Source organism: Anastrepha obliqua, chromosome 3, assembly GCF_027943255.1.
Source record: "Anastrepha obliqua isolate idAnaObli1 chromosome 3, idAnaObli1_1.0, whole genome shotgun sequence".
NCBI classification, from domain to species: domain Eukaryota; kingdom Metazoa; phylum Arthropoda; class Insecta; order Diptera; family Tephritidae; genus Anastrepha; species Anastrepha obliqua.
The window spans coordinates 26462827-26484734 of record NC_072894.1 but is presented as its reverse complement, the minus strand read 5'-3'; the positions used below and the strand labels follow the sequence as shown (position 1 = coordinate 26484734).

General features: G+C 38.0%; 1 protein-coding gene across 2 annotated transcripts in view; it reads right to left on the bottom strand.

Annotated features, from left to right (window-relative positions):
• The window catches only part of LOC129240200 (bifunctional heparan sulfate N-deacetylase/N-sulfotransferase), a 355141-nt gene that overhangs the window by 38318 nt on the left and 294915 nt on the right, over window positions 1–21908 (bottom strand). For both annotated transcript variants that reach the window (XR_008582037.1, XM_054875832.1), the window contains exon 6: window positions 1793–3656. Coding sequence is in view for 1 of the 2 variants with exons in the window: in XM_054875832.1 (XP_054731807.1) it covers window positions 1793–3656 (1864 nt within the window). In the remaining variant the exon portion in view is untranslated. The remainder of the gene's footprint in view (window positions 1–1792; window positions 3657–21908) is intronic.

The window sequence follows — 21908 nt, the reverse complement described above, 5'->3', positions numbered from 1 at the left end:
AAATTTTAATTGAATTATAAATCATCTTGAAGTGGGCTTTTAATTAAAGATGTGTACGATTAAATAACAAGTTAAATGGTGTAGAAATGCATGTTTCATAGAAGCATTCTAACCCACTTTGAATTCCATCAAGTTCGCTCTTTATGTTTCGTGGGCTGCTTCTGGTCAAGCGGATGATCGCAAAATAAACGGGTAGTTAACACGTCCAGCGTAGGTGGGATACATTTGATGGAAAAGAGTTTAATGACAGGTCTTTTTTTTTTGTTTTTTTTTTTGTTTTTTGCCGAAATAGACTCGCAAGTACAGCACGCAGACACAATTAAGTTCATTGTACTGTCCTCGGGTTCTCTTCTTAATTTTAATTTTCTTTAAATCTACTCGACCTCCGAAGAAATCTGAGTAGATCTAGTGGTGCCCAGTAGCCAAAGTGGTCGCTTTTTAACACATCAGTGCCAAAGACCTCAAGCCTGGTTCAAGCCAAGGCAGGTATAATAAGTAAGAAGACTATTACATCACACGACTGCTGCAAAATCTCATCGATAACAGTGAGCGAATGCAAGCTCGAAATACTAGCCCACACACGTACATTGTGTTGGTGACAAGCCATAGAGATCTGCGGAGCGAAGAAATTGGCTAGAAAAAAAACTCCATGCCTAACATTTGTAGCTCTCATAATTCATGAATTTTACCAAATTCCTGTAAGCATTTACTTAGAGCTTGACGAAATACAGGCAAACAAAAGATGATCAGCAAAATCTACTTATAAAGAGTAATCAAATTCGAGGTATTGTTTCAACAGATCTTGCGTGACTATTGGCAAACTAAATAAATATTTTTTTCTTTGAAAAGTGCGCGCTCAGGCCAACATATGGTGCACATAATCGTCCTACCATGCGCACTATTCGACAAATCGTCGGTAAAATTGAGAATAACTTTACATTATTGGATGATACTCGACCGATTAAATAAGCCGAATAGTGCGGCTGTAAATGAGATTTTTGCCGAAGACCCGGAAGAATTGATACGCGCCAATCTCAACAACGTGGCCTATCTATGGCACACTTGGGCAATTTTACGCAAAGATCTTGATTTGCTAGTACAAGATCTCCATCCGACGCCTCCTTCAAAGCATCATAATTTCAGACGTTGGGCTCTTGTAAAACTCGCCGAAGATTTGCATTTTGGAGCCCGAATTTCATTCAACGATGAGACCCATTTTTGGCTTAATGGCTACCACCGTGAAAAATTAAAGAGCAATGGGTTGAAGAGCAATCCGAAAGCCGTTCAAGAGCAGCTATTACATTCATTGAAAACAACCGTTTGCTGCGGCCTATGGGCTGCATGATGCCGAATAAATCTAAAGCTGCCATTGGCCTGCTCTTTCGAGTGTAAAAAGACCCTCATTCTCATCCTTGACTGTAATAAGGATAGAGGAATGCAGCCATAATTACTTACTGAAATACCGTATTTTTATCATTTTAGTGATTTAGCGTTATATTGGGTTTAGGTCATTTTCATCCCTATATGAAGAGCGAAAAGCATACCGCGCTTTGTTGAAATATCTAAACTTTTTCTCAAGTTATTCGATGGAAACCAGTGGGAGCGAAGGATATAAAACTTCTAGAAGGCGTGCGTGGTTTTTGTTCGATATCAATCGTTTGTAAGGTTACACAGGCTTTCTCAAAAGTAGCGTGCTATTTTCTTATATCAAATAAAATAGTCGGTATATCAACACTCTATACATTTTAATTAAAAAATCGTAATCTCTTCCCTTCATTTCTAATTCACTCACCTGATAGAAGCTGTAGTTATTCGCAATCGCATCACCATGCGCTCGTTGATGTTGGTACCAAGAGTAAGCACGTTTCGCCGGCGAGATGAGGATCGATACGATTTTCGCATGTGGCAGGAGCGCATGTGCACGTTTCGGTACCGCCTCACCATCGAAATAAGTAGCACTTTTCTCGAACATGTAGTGAGGTGTGGTAGTCGCGGTGGTATTTGGCTCGGTCGGGAAGAAATCCATGTACCAATCCAAACCACGATAGTAATTATTGCCGTTGAAGAATTGTATTTCTTCGTAGGTATCGGGGCTTGGTATGTTACTTGTGATGCTTGAGTGCATGGAGAGGAATGTATAGAGGGCAGTGGTGCCCGTCTTCTGTGGACCAATCACTAGAAATTTTGGTAGCGATTCACAGTTTTTTGTTTTCGACCAGATTTTCTTATGGCGTGGATCATCACATGGATTGCCCCAAATGGGATCAACCTCTTCGGGATGAAGACGAAAATACATTTCTGCTAGTTGAATAGGCGGCGCCGAGCCCAATTTCAAATTAGTCCAACACTGCAGAAACTTTATCACCGATTGAAACGTATACAATGCCAGCCGATCTGAGCCATAGTTCGACATATGCGTCATGAAGATATTGATAGGATTATAAACTAATGTCTGAAAGAGTTCACCACCTTGTATCGATTCATCGAGCTTATCGCGGCCGCCGGGATAGCGATCGATATACATGGTGTGCGTGAAAAGGCCGCACGTCTGTCGTGGCAACACCATGATGTTGCGATGTATAAAGCCTCGTCGCAATCGAGCAGGTCGCAAATGTGGATACTCCTCGGTGGAGGTGACCTTTACATCCCATATTTTTTTCCAGGCTACATAGAGTATCTCATGCGCTGGGTAAACACCTGAATGGTGCGGCGATATGGAGTAACCAGAGTCAGTGGGAATGTTGTGTTCCTTCGCAAACGCATAATTCAGTTGCATCTCTGACATTAGCAATGTCAGATTATCATACAGATGCGGCTGCTGGTGCTTCCACATGTGTGAGAACCAGTTGAACTCTTGCACATTGCGCAACAAATAATCATCACCCAAATTCTCTTCTCGTGTGCCATGATGATAGTATTTGCCTGAGAAACCCAAATTGAAGCGGAAACCTGGCACCATTCCTGCTATAATTCGTTGTGTGGCTATCAGCGCCTGCACATCATCCGGCCGCAGTCGTGTGCCCCTTTCACCAACAAAAATATCATCAATATCCACTAATATCATACGATCCAGACTCAAACTCAACTGACCGTGGCTCAGATAAGACAAGGCATCCAAAAACAGTAAGCGATGCAGCCAAAAGCGCAAACTGCTGCCAAATATAACTCGCTGAATACCATCGAAGTGGCCGTGATCTTGCAACACAGTTGTTAGCGGTAATTGCACTTGTCCACCACTGTCCGAGGGGTAGTCTTGTGTGTTGCGTTGAGCCCACTCAACTGGTTCATAGGTGGAGTGATTATGCTGAAAAACAGCCCAGTCGTCTCCGGGCAAAACGCCCCAAGCTGTTTCGCCGGCTCGTGTCAACCGCAATACTGGCGAAGCTGGATTGAGACTCGCGTCACGTAAACGCAAATTTGTATGAACGAAGAGTGGGAACCCGCGCAGTTGTGCCGCAACCAAAGTCTCTTCGCTCGGACTAACAAAACCCACTATGCCTACTGAGTATTCACGACAGTATTTATCCAACAGCTCACGATTCCATTTGTCCATATTCAAATACTTGTCTAGATTTTCGAAAACGATGACGCCATAGCGACCTTTGTCGAGATTCGTTAAAACTGGAAGACTTTTGCCAGCCACTTCGATTTTGTACCTGTAAAGATTAAAACCGGAAAATGCAGTTAGTTTTGTAAAATCAAAAATATATAAATACTGATAATGAAAAATGGGTGCGAAATGTACAGTTTGTTATGATTATCGATTTATTTTTTTGGAAAGTTTAACAATATATGAAAATTAGCCAAGGAATAATTGAAAAATATGGATTTTTCATAATTCGACTGAACAGCACTGACTAGACACACGACAAGGGAGCAGATGCATATTTCAAAGGCATGTTTTTCAACAGTATACAAGATCTTAAAATTTATCTATATAATTTTTTATTAAAAAGAATTTTAGGGAATGTTCGGCCAAACTTCGGTTTTTTTTGTACGAGGCCGAACCAAAACCTAACTGAGCTTTTGTGGCCGAAGCCGAAGTTCGGTGTTCTCTACTAGAATTGCACAGCCAAGGCGTCAGTGACGTCATCCACCACTATATATCGACATCACATTGAGGATTTGAAATAGAATTAAATAAAACAAAAAAGTTTTTTTTTTGTATTTGTACCAAGAATAGTTTTAACTAATAATTAAAGGAAATACTCTAAATTACAATAAAAGTTTTATAATTTCCTATGTAAATGAAACCAAAGTTACTTTTAGTTTTTCATTTATATACACATATAATTCGCGCTTACTCCCTCTCCCTTTTTGAGTGTTTTAGCCGAGCTACTCCTCCTATTTGTGGCGTGCATCTTGATGTTGTTCCACAAATGGAGGCACCTACAGTTTTAAGTTGGCTCCAAATGGCAAGCAAATTTGTATGATGAGCTTTTTCATGGCAGAAAAACACTCGGAGGTTTGCCATTACCTACCGAGGTACGACAGCTATTAGAAAAAACTTTTTTTTTTTTTAGTGCTTCACGGAGATTCTTACCTACGTATTTCGAATGGTAGTCACGTACCAATCCATTCGGCTACGGCGGCCAGCGGCTATATTTATTTTAGAGCAATTGGATGGACTAGATATACATATGTACGTACAAAGGCAGGCTTTGGCGAACTCCCAAAATGTGACTGCATTCAAAGCAAAGTGAAAACATTTAGCCGAATCTGGTGGCAACTCGAATGGCATACAAGGTTTTAAGCTCGGATGAATTCCTACAGTACCAAATTCAGGGATTTTTCCCTGTCATCATGAAGTAATGATTGGAATGATTTTATTTAATCAATGAACATAAACGAGCAACTTAATCAAATAACGGACAATTCCTTATTGCCATATTTGGTCGAAGTAAATGCAATTTCGGTATGCACAAAGTCGAGTGTAAATCAAATAAAACGCAGCCTATTCACGTTCGTCAAACGTCTAACGCGTTCTTGTAACTTGGAGAAGGCAAAATAGGATAGACGAACGATATTTAAAATGCATGTCTCTTGTAGTCATTCCAATTTTTCATTTTAAACCTCACTGTTCTTTCTACAGTGATCGTGATTGACTTGAAAACAACTTTATTTTCGAGAAAATATTGTTTCAGCAAATTTTTATAATAGCGCCCAGCGTTTCGGTAATTTTCAGAAATTTTATTTTTCCTTGTTCACTCCTCACTGGAGCCCAGGGCCTCGACAAGACTTGTCTTGCGTTGGTTTCGTTAATCTATTTGATTTCTGACAGGGTAGGTGATTAGCCTGTCGCTCTCAGTCCTAAGTAGTGGGAATGCTTAGGAACAACGTCTTCTGACTACTTGGAGCGCCATCTGTTTGTCACATTTTTCTACCAGAAGGATCACACAGATGGTTGAGGACTTCACTAAAGTGGTGTACCTGGGTTACTACATCGGCTGCCCGCTTACTCTTGCTAGCGCCACTGTTGCAATGTGTAACAGTGTGCTTTTCTTTGTTTTTGCTTTTTTTAGTAGCCACAATGCAAATAATGCGCTGACTATTATTGTGCGGGAGTAAGGATGGAAAGTATAAGTTTTTGGGTTTGAGGAATGAGATTTTTTTTGTTTTTTAGAAACAGAGAAAGTGGGTAAATTTGGAAAAGTGCGAGGACCGTGCTTTACGTGGGATTCGAAGCCACAACCTCTGGAAGGGCAGGCTAGTGCACTTACGCTAGACTACCGACCGAGAAATATACGAAACATTTTGGTACTGCTTATTTTTTATATTTTTTAATTCAGCAATAATATTATTTGTAAGTCCAGCTCTCTTTGAATCCATGCATGAAAAAAAAACAAAAATGTTCATTGATTGTTTTCATTAGGACTTAACGTTACAGAACGAAGAATAGTAGACATTTGATCTATGCGCGATATTGCATAATATAATATCTGCTCTCCACAACAACACTTATTATAAATACATCCACACATCAGGACAGACGTTCCATTCATTCATTCTTTGAAGCTCATTGTGTCTGTTTGCCGCCCTCCACAATGTATCGCCCTTAAGCATTTGCCTCTTCAGCCTCGTGCTTGCAGGCCACCGGCGGTCAGTTATAAATCCAGATATTTCTGGTATATCTAATTTTCGTGGAGCAATAACGAAACAAAAAATAAGTGATTGGCAGGCTAATTTTATACTACTAAGTACCAATTTTGTTGCCAGAAAATATCGCATCATAATAATAATATAGTAGATACCTTCTTAAGACCGAGGAAAATGTGGCTGTCCAGAATGAGAAAATGTAACTGTCTAGATATTCAACGCGAATGTCGCTATCGAAGGCCAACGACCATCTAACACAGACTTAGACTTCGAGTTGCCTCGTATCATCAGGCGCTTGTGCCAATTTGATAACAACATTGCTTCATTTCGCGTGCAAAATGTGAAGGGAAATTAATATATTTTTTTTATATTTTTTATTTATTGTTCAATGAACATATGTACTTTGATTTGTTTCCTATTCCTACATATGTATACAGACTTCTCTTAGATTTCTTTTGTTTCTTACTTAAATTTTATTTTTTGATGATGAGTCAAATTGTCATTTTTTACCAGGGGATGGATGTTAATAAAATTAAATTCGGACTGTTAGCAGAGTAAACATAGAACAAATGGCCGCTATAAGAATCAGCTCGACGCGATACCAAGAATCTCTTCCGATGTCCACTTAAACCAACCTCCGCGTTCGAAACAATTCATTTGCGGTACCGCCAGAATCTTAGACTAAACCGGTGGTGGACAAAAGGTTTGGCAAAGCTGCTACAACAACAAACCCTCAGTTGGGAAAATATTAAGTACAAACAGTTTCGTATGTAAGGACGTAAGAAGAATCTATCGCTCCGATGGCGGCAGGTACATATCTTCGACTTACCTTAACCCTCCGTTGTGCACCCGGGTCTGGCCCGACTGGCTTTTTCGACTTTGGACGTTATTTTAATATATTTCTATTCTAGCTAATGACTTCCGCTTCCACGTAGCTTCCTAAAATTTAATTTTTTTCGATTTATGGATATAATCTTTCAAAAAGGATCCTCGAATAGAACAAAAAAGGTCAAATCCGGGTGCCCAACCGAAGGTTTTAAAAAAGGTGTCAAACGGAGGGTAAATTTGTTCCTCCATTATTATGCTAAAATACTACGATTACACATACACAAAGCCCACTAATTTCCATTATAACGGAATATGACATACATATAATTACCAGGCAGACGCTCAGAGGATGGGTGTGCAAAGATGAGAAAGAGGAAGAGACGATCTTGCATTTCCTGTGGCATTTTCCTGCTCTATCCATTTACCATTTTGGGTAGAAAATTTTTAAATAGATTAGAAGATCTCAGTACTGTGAAAATGAGGGACCTTCTGTAATGTTGAAAAGTACACACTGGTTTTAGGAGAGATGAGGACAAGCGCACCATGCGGTATCACAATGGGCTATAGTATGTGCTACTTCAACCTACCCTAGTCTGCAATTTGTAATACAAGCAAAAGCATGTGATGTTTTAGTCGTCCTGATTTATAAGACAAGAGTTGAAATTGAAACTTGAATTGGTGGATCCAAGGAACACTAAGAGATTTGGTGGCTCCTAAAACACACAGGCCGAAAAGCCCATGGTATTTAGTACAAGACAAGACTTAGGTAGGTAGGTAGGTTAGATGGCAAGGTACACTACAAGTAGCACTTACGCGCCGTTTTGATACCATAATGTGGACCACTACCTGCAAAAAAATTTAGGGAAGAGAAAACCGTCTACAGCCATCCAGTGCTGTTGATGTAGTGGAGGAGAGAAAAGGGATCTAGGCTGGAGAATTTCTTTACGCTATCCCCAAAGGGCACGCTGAGGAATCTCAAGCGCTCAGCCGTCAGAGCCGGATATATGTTCAACAGTCTCTTTTTCTGCAGGATTTCATCAGCTTCTGCAATAGGGGTTGCACGGAATTCCAAGCTTTTCCGCATGAGTACCGATCAACCAGTGACCAGTGAACACCGCAATGAGTTTAGAAATTGAATGGCAGGGGATTTCCATCACCTTAAGACTTCTGTTAATGTCGTATTTAGGCCATAGCGTTTTCGAAAAAGACAAGAGTTTCTAAGGGGTGAATTGGGAAATTGGATTTTAACAATTTTAAAGTAAATGCTGTAATGCTTTAACATACGTTTCAGAAGCACAATAAAGTACATATTAATTTCTTCAATTATTACTTTTTACGTTTTTATTTCGAAGACTGGGTTTTATAATAATTTTAATTTAAAAAAGTGAATCAATTAAAGTTTCTATCCTTTGTAATTTTTAAAGATTACATACCTCCGGAAATTTTCAAAAAATCGATTTGTTTTTCGATATTTCAAAGGTATAGTATTTTAAGAATATACTGTGAAATTTACATGCGGAAATTCCCAATATTATAGCTTCTAACGCCTATTAACTAGATAGAGAGCAGTTCGCGCGCTCCTGTACCTCAAACTTTAAACTCATGTTTCTCGAAACTACTTTTTCCGACTCGGTCTGCATGATAACTCATACAGTTTCTAATATTTTTAATGCGGTTTTTTTTTAATATTTAAAAGTGTCTAGATTGATTTTTGATATTTTTATTAAAAAATTTTATAAACATAATTAAAGTGTGACATTTTTGACGTAAAACGTAACTTTTTTTAAAATGCGGTAAATTGCAAAATTTTTCGGTATTCAAAATAATTTACAAGAATTTTTTTACTTTTTAAAGATCCATTAACATTTCAGGGAGAAATGATGTAGACCAGCAACTTGTGGAGCAACTTTTTTCATTGTACTTTGAGCTACGAGATTTTTTACCTACTCATTTTTGTAAGGAACAATTAAAATAAATGTTTTTATAAAGTTTAAGTATGAATAAACAATGTATACAAATTTTTTATATTTATCTCTATTGTTATCCCTTCTAAAAACAGTTTTTCTTTTAGCGCATTTTTGGCCTTGTAGGACATATGTAACCCCTTAAATATATGAACTCAAGTGACACCTTATAATATTTCCTCTCTTTATCATGTTGACAACTCTATTAAAATTCATAAAGTAAACTTTTAAAATAGTTAAAATTACAATTTCCGCCATAATTGCAACGGACGCCGGAAGCACACGGCGAACGAGCTAGCGTAATGGGTTGACGGAACAATGCACATACCACTGGCTAAGGTTAGTTTTCGTTTTTCTTTTTTTTTTTTTTTTTTTGAAAATTTGAAGTCATTAACAGCTGGCGGTGGCTTAATTTGCATTTGTCATCACCACCAACGCCATCATCAACAAAATTTTTGACTCCATTTCCCACAAGTAATTAAGAAGTTGCGTAAATCCAACACAAACTGCTACGTACCAGTGAAACGAGAGAGAAAGTGGCAGAGTTCACGTGCGAGTATGTTGGTGTGGAGGGAAATTTGTCTGTATTTGATAACTTTCACATCTTTCTTTGCTGCTCACCTGAACACCCGCAACGGTACCTATGCTTCTGCAATGCACCTTAAGGATATGCAGGATAGGCAGGTGAAATAAGTATATTATGCGAAGTGGGTATTTTTGGTTTTTTTTTTTCTCTAAAAAAGCTCATCAGTTCTAAGGCGAATGAATAGCAGAAATAAGGCCAAAACGCTCTGTACCTGATCCAATGTAACGAAGAATTTCATTTTCTTCTGGGCCTACTGATAGATAAGATGGCCGCCAAAAATTGAGAGGCTAAGCGATCTAGCTAGGTTTAGTTAAGTTTACAAAAAAAAAAAAAACAACAATCAACCTTGATATTGAATCGTTAATTGGAAGCGCTTGACTGGGCAGATTTGATGCATTCCTTACATTGCCATGACATTAAATTATCATTGGCTGAGGTCTCAGCAGAACTTTCTGAATGGAGTTAAATTTAATTCAAAGAATAAAAGTATACAATCAGTTTCTATATTGATAGAATAATGTCTCAACCTGAAAAACTTTACTGAACTAAGCGCCACATAATGCATGGAGTGAAATGTCCATCAAAAATCACTTGGAAGTGGATACCTCCAAAAGGAAAAACATTTTTGCTGTTTGGAAATAAAAAGAAATCATTAGGTGCCGAATCAGGGCTACAAGGCAGATGACCAATTACTTAGATCTTGGTGCTCAAAAACTCTCTTGTGTGAGCCGATAGGTGAGAGCCCGCATTAACTTGGTGAAGGATGATTCATCTGCGGCAGTTACTTTTTCTTAATTCTACGAAAACTTCTGCCAAACAAATATTTGAGGACCACTCAAAATTGACTATCTTAAGTTTCACTAGTGCTACAGTTACGATATTACCAGACTTTCCGAAAAAACAGGTGACCATTAGCTTTGAGAGGCCTCTTTTGCGAACACCTTTTGTTGAATTAAGCACATCTTAGAACAGTCATACTACCGATTGCTGTTTTATTTCCGGTGCTTACGGGTAGATACCTCACCGATTACGATGCCATAGGTTAGGTTTTGTTATCCCTATCTCTCTTAAAGCCAGTGAGTGCTTGGCAAAAATTTTAGAATATCCCTGATTTCTGTAGAACTAAGATCTTCCCATTCACTAAAAAATTGTCTATCTAGAATAGCAAATCTACGATTGGCACTACAATGGCAGAGAAGGTGCGTGATCGTCTCTTTTTCGTCCTCATCTAGACAGCTTCTGGGGGTGCCTACCCTAGTGTCCCGTTAAAACTAAGATCAGTGTGCTACGACTGTGCTTATTTTGGCTTAGCAAAGATTCCGTGCTAAACTAACACTCTACAAGGCTCTCATCAGGCCCATCCTAACGTATGGCGCAGAAACGTGGGCGATGACAACATCCGATGAAGCAACGCTTGGAGTGTTTGAGAAAAAGATTCTGCGCTAGGTTTTTGGACCTTTGCACGTTGGCAACGGCGAATACTGCAGGCGATGGAACGATGAGCTGTATGAGCTTTTCGACGACATAGACATAGCGCAGCGAATAAAGATCCAGCGGCTAGGCTGGCTGGGTCATGTCGTCCGAATTGATATGAACACTCCGGCTCTGAAAGTATTTGATGCGGTACCAGCTGGTAGTAGTAGAGGAAGAGGAAGGCCTCCTTTGCGTTGGAAACATCAGGTGGAGGAGGACTTGGCTTCACTTAGTGTGTCCAACTCACGCTGGTTAGCACGAGAATGAAACGACTGGCGCGCTTTGTTAAACTCGGCCAACATGGCGTAAACGGTTATCACGCCAATTAAGAAGAGAAAAAAGATTCCGTGCATTTAGCATAGTGAGTCGGGTACACTTGTCGGGCGATTCTGCAGGTGGTTTCATTACGTCATCTGTCTGTCATTACGTCATCTGCCTATGTGATTGTCCATGTACTCATCTGTCAATTTGGTACACGATGCCATAGACGTGCTTTGAATAACCCCGGCTGAGTTTCTTCAACATTTCTTTACATCAATCGACACGAACACTTTTCCGGGCGATTGTCAAATTATGCGGGATTCAACGAGAACAAATCTTCTTGACGCCCAAATATTCATGTAATACTGAATATTTGATGATCCCACTAATGTCCAAGGATGCATTTATCTCAGAATATGTCACAAGACGATCTTATCAATTGACGCACAGCATCGAATATTTCTGGAACAACAAACGTTATTGGATGGGCGACCGTCACAAAGTTGTTCCACAAATGGAGGGAGCTACAGTTTTAAGTCGACTCCGAACGGCAGATATTTTTTATGAGGAAGTTTTTCAAGGCAGAAATACACTCGGAGGTTTGCCATTGCCTGCCGAGGGGCGACCGCTATTAGAAAAATGTTGTTATTAATTTTGCTTTCACCGAGATTCGAACCAACGACCTCTCTGTGAATTTCGAATGGTAGTCACGCACCAACCCATTAGGCTACGGCGGTCGCCTTACATTGCTGTCTAGATAATTCATGCCGAAAATCTTAATAAATCATCGCACCAAAATTGTCGCGAGTTAATTTCATCTTTTGGGTGAGAAGAATTTTTCAACTTACTGAAAAAAGGACAAATAAAGCTAGCAAGTGAAAACATTAAATGTAAGTTTGCACAAAAAGATACTCAAATTTTGTAAAACTATCGTAGTAAACGGCCGCCTTCGTAGAAGTTGTCATACCACTACCGCAGATATTGAGCACAGTGGACATTCTTCTGAGACCAGCACTCCGAAAAACATGAAAAATCAAAATTTAAAAAGTCGTTGTGCAAGATGGCAAAATAAAGTTCCGTGAAACGGCAGACACCAATGAATGCATCATCAATATCTTACCCGAACAGTGACCACGACAACGCCGCGGCATATACATCGATGAAAACGACTATCAAATTGAAGGCATTGTATCATACAACAGGCATTGCTTTATCGTCTCCCATATTCATCGGAGATTACTATTTATTTGCAAGCATGAAGTGTTTTCTCCAGCGAAAAAAGTCACGTTATATGCAAATATCAGCATCGTCGATACACAGGCTTATTTAGAAGACTTCATCAAATGATTTTGATGATTCTGTTTGTTAATATGAAAGAGGTTAAGGACCGCTGAGTTAAGTGCATTGTTCAGTAGGTAGACTGACTATATTAAAGAATCAATCACATAATCATTGCGAGAGGATTAGTAAGTTTAGGTTCAGTCGGTTCATTAAAAAAAACTTAAACAATGCTTTCACTTTGCTCAAATATTTTACCGAATTTTCTATGCTACCATCTTTCAGGCAACAGAAATTTAATAGTTTGTGTGTGTTTTAGTTGTTGTCGCGAACTTCAGCATACATGCATACTATGTGTGTGTATGTTTGTATATACAATGCAAACTACCACTGTCACCACTAAAAATAACCTGCAATTTTCCAATTCAGGCAACACAGTTAAAAGAAAATCCGGATCGTTTATTAGCAGGACGCGATTTTTGCTAGTAACTTAAGCTGCCAAGTATATGAGTATTTAAAAACCTGCATATAGTACATATATACAAACAAACTCACGCACATACACGGAGTATGATTTTATGGTTATTTGACCAACACCGAAATGGCTTCGCACACATTTGCAGCTTTTCGATGAAATTTTTGGATTTTGCAGCGGCTTGTGAGAATTTCATAGCCGAAAAAATAAGCACTGTTTTCAGCCAAACAAAAACAACGATTTGGGGCACAATGTCGTTAAAGCGAAACAAAAAAGTCAAGGAAAAAAAAAGAAAACGCTAAAACAATAGAGCTGACGGCAGCCGACTAGTAGCCAGCAGCCAAATGGTAGAGGTTGCAGCAACAAATTTCCATTTTTGACAATTTCGGCAACAGCTGGACACACAAAAAGAGCAACGAAATATGTTGATAGGATAGCTGTGCATCTTGTTTACAGAAAAAAGGGAAATGGCAGAAACCACAACAACAACGTGCGTTTATTGGCGTTAACCACGTAATGGGCGCAAGCTATTGTGCCTGGTTCTGTACGAGCGCGTGGGAATATTTATTTACGTGTGAAAAACCACCGGTCCACAGTAAACAAAAGTTGATGACATTTTTGAAACTGCGATTTTTCGTAACAAATTCGAAGAGAAAGTTATATTTTTGAGAGGAAGATACAAATACGTATTAATAAGACGTGAACTCGCACTAATCTATTGGACCATTGAACTATTGGAATAATTTTGAATAGTCTATTTTTGGTTTCAAATTGGTTCAAGAAAAAGTTAGGAGATGGACGTGGTGAAGAAGTTACTCGATCTTGGCTGGAGTACTCCCCGTTCGGCATTTTTTCTTTGCTGCATTCTGTTTTCAAATTCTGAACTTCAGTCATCTTTGGAGAAAGAAAGTGGATTTATCTGCGGAAGGCACCCGAGACGATCTTCATTCACGAAAAATCCAAGAATCGTCGCCTTTTGTACAGTGGAAAGAAATGGAGCTCCATTTTACTCGAAGGGAAAGTTTGGTTAATGCACGAATATTGTCACAGTTCGAGGCAGAAAAACACAAATTTTGACAAGAGGTGGCGAATAGAAGAGGTCTTTTAAGACATAACGGATATATACTTAAGGGCAAAATAATGGAATCGCTATATTTTGACCAGCAGTGTTAACTAATTTTGTTTTGTTTTTAATTCTCATTACTTTTGAATTTTTTAGAATATAAATTTAAAATTTGGGTACCAAGTTTTATTTCCCAATGAACTTTGAGTTGTTTTTTAATGATTGTGTCCCCTGACGGTTTTGCACATTTTCTTTCTCTTATTATTATATTATAATTGTAATGAGAGGCGGCCGCCGTAGCCGAATGCGTTGGTGCGTAACTACCATTCGGAATTCAGAGAGAACGTAGGTTCGAATCTCAGTGAAATACCAAAATGAAGAAAACGTGTTTTTCTCATACCGGTCGCCCCTCGGCGGGCTTCGAGTGTATTTCTGCCATGGTAATCCTCCTCATAAAAAACATCTGTCATTTGGAACCGGCTTAAAACTGTAGGTCCCTCCATTTGTGGAACAACATCAAGACACACACCCGAAATAGGAGCTGGAGAAGAGCTGGGCCAAATACTATATTATGAGAGGATTAAGCACTGAGACCTGAAATATCTCTTTTGCCCCTTTCATGGACCTAGAGTATTTTCTTAAGCTCATATTCCTCAATAAATTCTAGAATTTGTTCCACATTATTAAGTTTCATTTTCTCCTCCGACATTATTATATATGTTTATCCAGGTATTCGTGCCGCTTATGCATCAATGCTAGGCACGATGCCAACACATATTTGGCGGTTTCATCTTTCTCCCTGTAGAACCTGTAGGTTCCATTGGATTATATTCTCAGGTTAAACTTAGTACTACGCTCGTGTTTCACATGAAAATGTTGTCAAAATCTTTACAAATTGCATTGCCATGAAATATGCGTGAAATTTCGTGTGTATTTCATGGCAAAGTAGTGTACCTAGTACCCAGTAGTACCCTCGTGAAAACACCGCGCAACATCTTTTGTCACATGGCATTTAAAATTGAGCGAAAACTAATAGTTCGTTTGCGAGTGAAGTGATGGAATTTGAATACTCCGAAGATTTGGCGGATTTAAGCGAAATGTCTTCGCAGTGAAAGTAAATTTTTTGTTATTTTTTTTTTCTGCTGATATATGTGTATGTGTATTAATTTGTTTAAAAACACGTTTTTTACCAAAATTCGCCAACTGCTTGTGGGGCGTTGAAATTTGACGTTTCTTCTCATATGACAATCAATGTTGCTACCAACATTTCACGGCAAGCCACATACATACTATACATGGTGCTGGCGAAATTTCACAGCTGTGAAATGAGTACTAGCCTTTGAAAATTTTACGAGCTCTTATAAGTCTTTTTCTTTACAAGAGTACACTATATTTTTATTATTTATTTAAAAAAAAAACATTTAATTAAGAAAATGCAAAGCAGCCACAGCTGTTATACAAATTGCGATTCTATTAATTTGTTCAAAACAAATTTATTTAGACATCGTTTTCCTGCCGAATTTCAATGTTAAAAAAAATCACCCACATTAAAATTTAGTTGACGAAACTTTTACGTAACAGTTTTCGCCTTTCATTAGAATATTTTATTCAGACCTTGTTAAAAAAGTGATCCTGAATTCGTAACGATGTGACTTTTAATATAGTATGAGCTGGAATTCTGAAATTATTACGAAATAGTATCAATAAGATTCATTGTGCAATCTAATGTTTTTCTTTATTTTTATTTAATTTTTATTGTATTACTCTAATAAATGTTTTAGATAATAATTTAGATTTCTGATTCAGACTTGAGTAGTAGAGAATAAAATTAATCATAATTCTAATTCGTTAGAAAATCACATTAATGTATTAATGTCAACTTTGAAATTCAAAGGAGGATCTCTCCTGCCAACAAGTGTTAATTTGGACTAAGTAGGACATTGAGTAGTAAAGTCTCAACGAACAAAACTAACACTTTACAAGGCTCTTATCAGACCCATTCTAACGTATGGCGCAGAAGCTTGAACGATGGCAATACCCGGTAAGGCGTCGTTTGGAGTGTTTGAGAGAAAGATTCTGCGCAAGATTTTTGGACATTTACACGTTGGCAACCACGCATATTGCAGACGATGGAACGATGAGCTGTTTAAGTTTTACGACAACATAGACATAGTGTAGCGAATAAAGATACAGCGGCTACGTTGGCTGGGTCATGTCATCCGAATGGTTACAAGTGAAAGTATTCGATGCGGTATCAGCTGGTGGTAGCAGAGGAAGAGGAAGTCCTTCTCTACGTTGAAAAGATCAGGTGGAGAAAAACTTTTCACTGGGTGTGCCCAACTGGCGGCGGTTAGCATGAGAAAGAAACGACTGGCGCGCTTTGTTCAACTCGGCATAAATCGCGTAAGCGGTTATTGTGCCAATCAAAAAGAAGAAGAAGATGAAGAAGAAGAAGAAAATCGATATGTAGAATGGGTAACATATTCGTTCTTCTTCTAATATAGTCGTTATTGTTTCAAAATTTTGACAAGCAAAAAAAAATTCAAACAGTTAGGAAATTATATTAAGTCTCACGCAAATAATTCGAGATTGAAATCGCTACAGTATTAAAAAAACTATATTATATTATACAAAATTGGATTATCTAATCAATAATTTTTGGATTTCGAAATAGTAGCCGATATTGATTAGTTGGAAATCGCAGTCCGAAATGGTTACGAAGTCACATTCAAATTTATTGTAGTTAGAAATCAGTTGTCAGGACCTTTACAAAATTGCATTTTTTGGCATTTGATGCATTAAATTTGAATGGAAACTTAAACCCAGCTTTTATTTAAGACTTTTTTTTTTTTCAAAAATTGCAACGCGTTCAAAAAAACGTCTGGCAAGTAGTATATTTTTCGGTGTTGCTAACCCACCGGCCGTGTTGCAAAAATACACATAGAATATAGCGAATTTCAAATCCGGATATTTTGGCTTTCGCAATCGAGCGTGTGCATTTTTTATATTTATTTAACAATCGGTGGGTGCACACACTTTATACATACACACGAGTATAGGCGTGTGCAAATATTCGCACGCACTCGTATACGTTCGCCTATTTTATCAGCTCATTTTTAGCTTAGTTTTTATGGTGAGCTTTGCTTTTTTTTAACTTCTTGTTTCTAGCATATGTTGCGGCATTTTAATTTAAATTTTTTCAGCTTACAATAGAATGCCTGAGATTGCTGCACTACGTTTTGCATTTCAGTGTTTATGGCAAAAAACAAAAAAAAAAACACAAAAACATGAGTAAAAATTGCAGCGTTGACCACGTTGATGAAAAACAAGCAAATAGTGGCGGAGCAATGCGGTGACATATGTTGCAAATCGTTTTTCACACACCCAAACACACAAAAAGGCTTTTATGCTCAAATTTAAGCCGACTTTTGGGCGCATAATTACAAGTTCAGCGTTGAAGTGTCGCCAAAAAGTAGTTTATCATTAGCGCGTGTGTGTATGTGTGCATTCATTTTAAATGCATTGCGTAATGGACATTACAAAAAAAAAACATAAAAATAAAATAAATTGCGTGATGTGCCTTTGCGCATAAAGCAGCCCTAAATGAGCTTTCAATATATATAAGCTACTATCTGATAGGATCGTAATTAATTACCAAACTGGTTCATTAAAATTTGCCACATAAAAATATAAGTATCGGCATATTTTCCATACACGTTTATATGTACGCACATATTTAATTCGATTTCCCACGGTTTCCGCTTGCAAAACCAAATATGCAATATTACACCATATAAAAATACATCATACAATACGACAATCATTGAATACGACAAGCCCGATGCACAACAACAAAAACCATATTTCAACGCTACAATGACCACAATGACCTGCGTGACTAAGCATTTTGCCCGCGGTGTGGTAGCTACTGACCGGATACTGAACTCTCGACCAATAACATACCTACTGCAACACAGGACTAAAAGGCAAAGGCCCAGAGGCTTATAGTATAAAGCATAATGCAATTTTAGTTACCCATTGGTCTTGTAGTTAAGCGAACAGTGACATAGTTTGGAGCGCAGTTAATGAGATTCTATGCTCTATGTTAGGAACGATTAAATTATTAACATTGTGCGCTCGTGTGTTTGTGTGTGCATGTGTGCATAATTGCATGTGTGCGGTTAGTGTAAATGTTATTTGTAACCATTGGCCGTGCTGAGAGGACCACTTCCGCTAGATGCGCACATGCATATTCAAAACGTAACTAATGGAGCGAATATTGAACTAAATATATGCAAAATACCTAGGCGCATATGTATGTGTGTATATGTGTGCCTGTCATTACAATTGACAGATATCATTCGTACTTTCACATCGTACATACTATACATACCTACAAATGACTATTGGAATACTCTGATATGACGCAATATTGAGGTGGGCATGATAATAGTTCAAAAATAGCGAAAAAAGTTAAAAAATGTAATAACTATCATTTACTAGTGCAACATTATTCATAATTCAGTTCCGAAGTAATTTAATTTTTCATGTACTAGAGAATAGTCTGTTGATAAGAATTTTTACATTGAGTACTAGAAATAGGTAACCTCTGAATTATTCGACTGTGTGTATAGAAAAATTTATATTACCTTCGAACGGCAGACAGATTTTGAAAAAGCATTTTCATGGGAGCAGCAGCGAGCGCTTTCTCTATTATGGATTAAGCGGGGCACTCCTCCAGACAAGGAGTTTTTCAATCATTTTTTGCGAAAAACTTAGAGTATTTATAATCTCCAAATGAATTACATATTAATATTCATGCTTAAATCAATGTACAAACATTTTTTTTAAAACAAAAATAAAAATGAGCGCCGCCAGCTGCTCAAACGTGGCTTCTTTAATTAGCGCCGTGCAATGTATATCCTCTAGTATCAATTGACAAATCAATAATCAAAAAGACAAAAATTTTTCATTAAAATAAGTTATGCCGCGAATTCAGTAAGTGCAAACTTACTTTTAATAAAAAAAAACAATGAAAATTTAAAACGAAAAAGAAAATATTACACTTTTTATAAACAAATTGATCAACACAATATTTTAGTGCTTATTATTATTATTACCTACTTCTTTAGAATCTTAAGCATTCAACAAAAGATTTCCAAACACTTCTATTTGTAGACATAAATCTCAGTTCATTAAGGGGTTACATACGTCCAGAATTAAAAAAAAATTGATTTTTTTTACAGATTATTACTCGTTACAGTTTTAGGCTATTCCTGTGGAAGACGATTGTAAAAATTCCCCATAGATATAAAGTTATGGTAAAAAATGTAACTGCCCGATGAGTGTCCTTTATTTGAGACAGCTGGCCGTTACTACTCGTTTTTCTCGAAACTGCTGTTTCCGGCACGCTCTGCATGATAACTCATACAGTTTTAAATAATATAATAGGACTATGAATAAGTTCGTGCGTGTGTTTTACAACAGATGGCGTAACTTGATTATTATTCCATCGATCCACATTTCCAAACATTCATTGGAGAGCTACTGTCGTAAGGCACAAACGTCAGTATAAGTTTTTTATTTGAAGCGTAAACAACAATATTTTTACCACACTTGAAAATGTCGAATTTCGTGCCAAATAATGTGTTTTTGCGGGGAATTTTTTAATATGAAGAAAAAAGCAGCCGAAAGTCATCGTATCTTGGTGGAAGTTTATGGTGAGCATGCTCTAGCTGAGCGAACGTGCCAGAAGTGGTTTGCACGCTTTAAAAGTGGTGATTTTGGCTTGGAAGACGAAGAACGCGAGGGTGCGCCGCCAAAGTTCATGGATACCGAATTGGAGGAATTGCTCGATCAAGATCCGGCTCAAACGCAAGAAGAGGTTGCAAAAACTTTGGGAGTTGATCAATCAACCATTTCCAAACGTTTAAAAGCCATGGGAATGATCCGAAAGGTAGGCCATTGGGTGCCGTATGAATTGAAGCCAAGAGACGTTGAACGCCGTTTTATGGCATGCGAACAACTGCTTCAACGGCACAAAAGAAAGGGTTTTTTGCATCGAATTGTGACTGGCGATGAAAAGTGGGTCCATTACGACAATCCAAAACGTCGGGCAACGTATGGATACCCTGGCCATGCTTCAACATCGACGTCGGCGCAGAATATTCATGGCCTGAAGGTTATGCTGTGTATCTGGTGGGACCAGCTGGGTGTTGTGTATTATGAGCTACTGAAACCGAATGAAACGATTACGGGGGATGTCTACCGACGACAATTGATGCGTTTGAGCCGAGCACTGCGAGAAAAACGGCCGCAATACGCCGATAGACACGACAAAGTTATTTTGCAACATGACAATGCTCGGCCACATGTTGCACAAGTGGTCAAAACATACTTAGAAACGCTCAAATGGGATGTCCTACCCCCCCCGCCGTATAGTCCAGACCTTGCGCCATCCGATCCGATCTCTTCCGATCGATGCAACATGGCCTGGCTGACCAGCACTTCCGTAATTACGATGAAGTCAAAAAATGGATCGATTCGTGGATTGCGGCAAAACCGACCGAATTTTTCACAAAGGGAATCCGTGAATTGCCAGAAAGATGGGAAAAAGTAGTAGTAAGCGATGGACAATACTTTGAATATTAAATTTGTAACCATTTTACGTCAATAAAGTTTCAAATTTCGAAAAAAAAACCGCACGAACTTATTCATAGTCCTATTATATTTTTTGAATTTATAAATATTCAAAAGTGGTTTCTCTATTTCTTCGGATTTTTAATATTTTTATTAAAAAATTTTGTAAAAATAATTATAGTGTGACATTTATGACGTAAAACGCATACTCTTTTTCAAATGCCGTAAATTGCAAAATTTTTCAAATCCATTAACACTTCAAGAAGAAATTATGCAGACTGTGGAGCATGATTCTATAATAAAATGTTTGCTCAGTAAGCAGATTTCTCATTCCCTCTTGACCAATAGGCTTCCTTAGCAAGACACTGGGTTGCCAACTCTAGAAATTTGTAGCAAAAGTGGAAGAAAAGTAAAATTTGTAGTAAAACATTTTGTTTTCAAAAGGGGTTTTCAAACACAAGAACTTGCTCGGTATGTCCATAACCAAAACGATATGCAAAACATCCTGACATACAGCTTAAAGCGGGGTATGATAGCGCATCTTTTGGGGCAAGGAACATGAAAGATGGACGTTTTGACAATTTGAGCCCGATGCCTTTTGAAATATAGGTTGGAAAAGTACTTACTAGGTTACTTTAAAAATACATAACTTACCAACAAGAGCTCATTTAGCAATATGTAATTAATCACAGCCTCCGGATGGGAGATGGTTTTTATGAAAAGCTTTTTTATGGCAGATATACACTCGGAGGTTTGTCATTGCCTGCCGTACGGCAACCACTAATACAAACAACATTTTCTATTGTTTGGTGTTTCAGGTCCGCGGTTTCGAACCCTTGCGCTTCCAAATGGCAGTCACGCACCAAGCTATTCGGCTACGGCGGCGGCCGTCGATATAATAATAACACAGGCCTGCGAAATTTAACTTTTTTCAGTTTCTAGAATGGCTGTACTTGTTTCTTGTAGTTTTTTATGCGCTGAAAACGAATCTGACCTTCAAAATGCTCCATCACGTCAGGATTTTTGGTAAATGAAGCCTAAAAGGTCAAAAACTGGCCATTTTAGCCATTTTTGATAATTTTTTTTGGGATAGAAAATTTTTTTTTTCAATTTTCGACGAAAAGGTCGCATAGTACAACTCTTTAGCTTTAAAACCCATTTTTTTAAATTATTGCACGATTTTTTAAAAAAAAGTTGACATTTTGAAATTAACAGTTTCAGTTACGTATACGTTGGGTATAACGT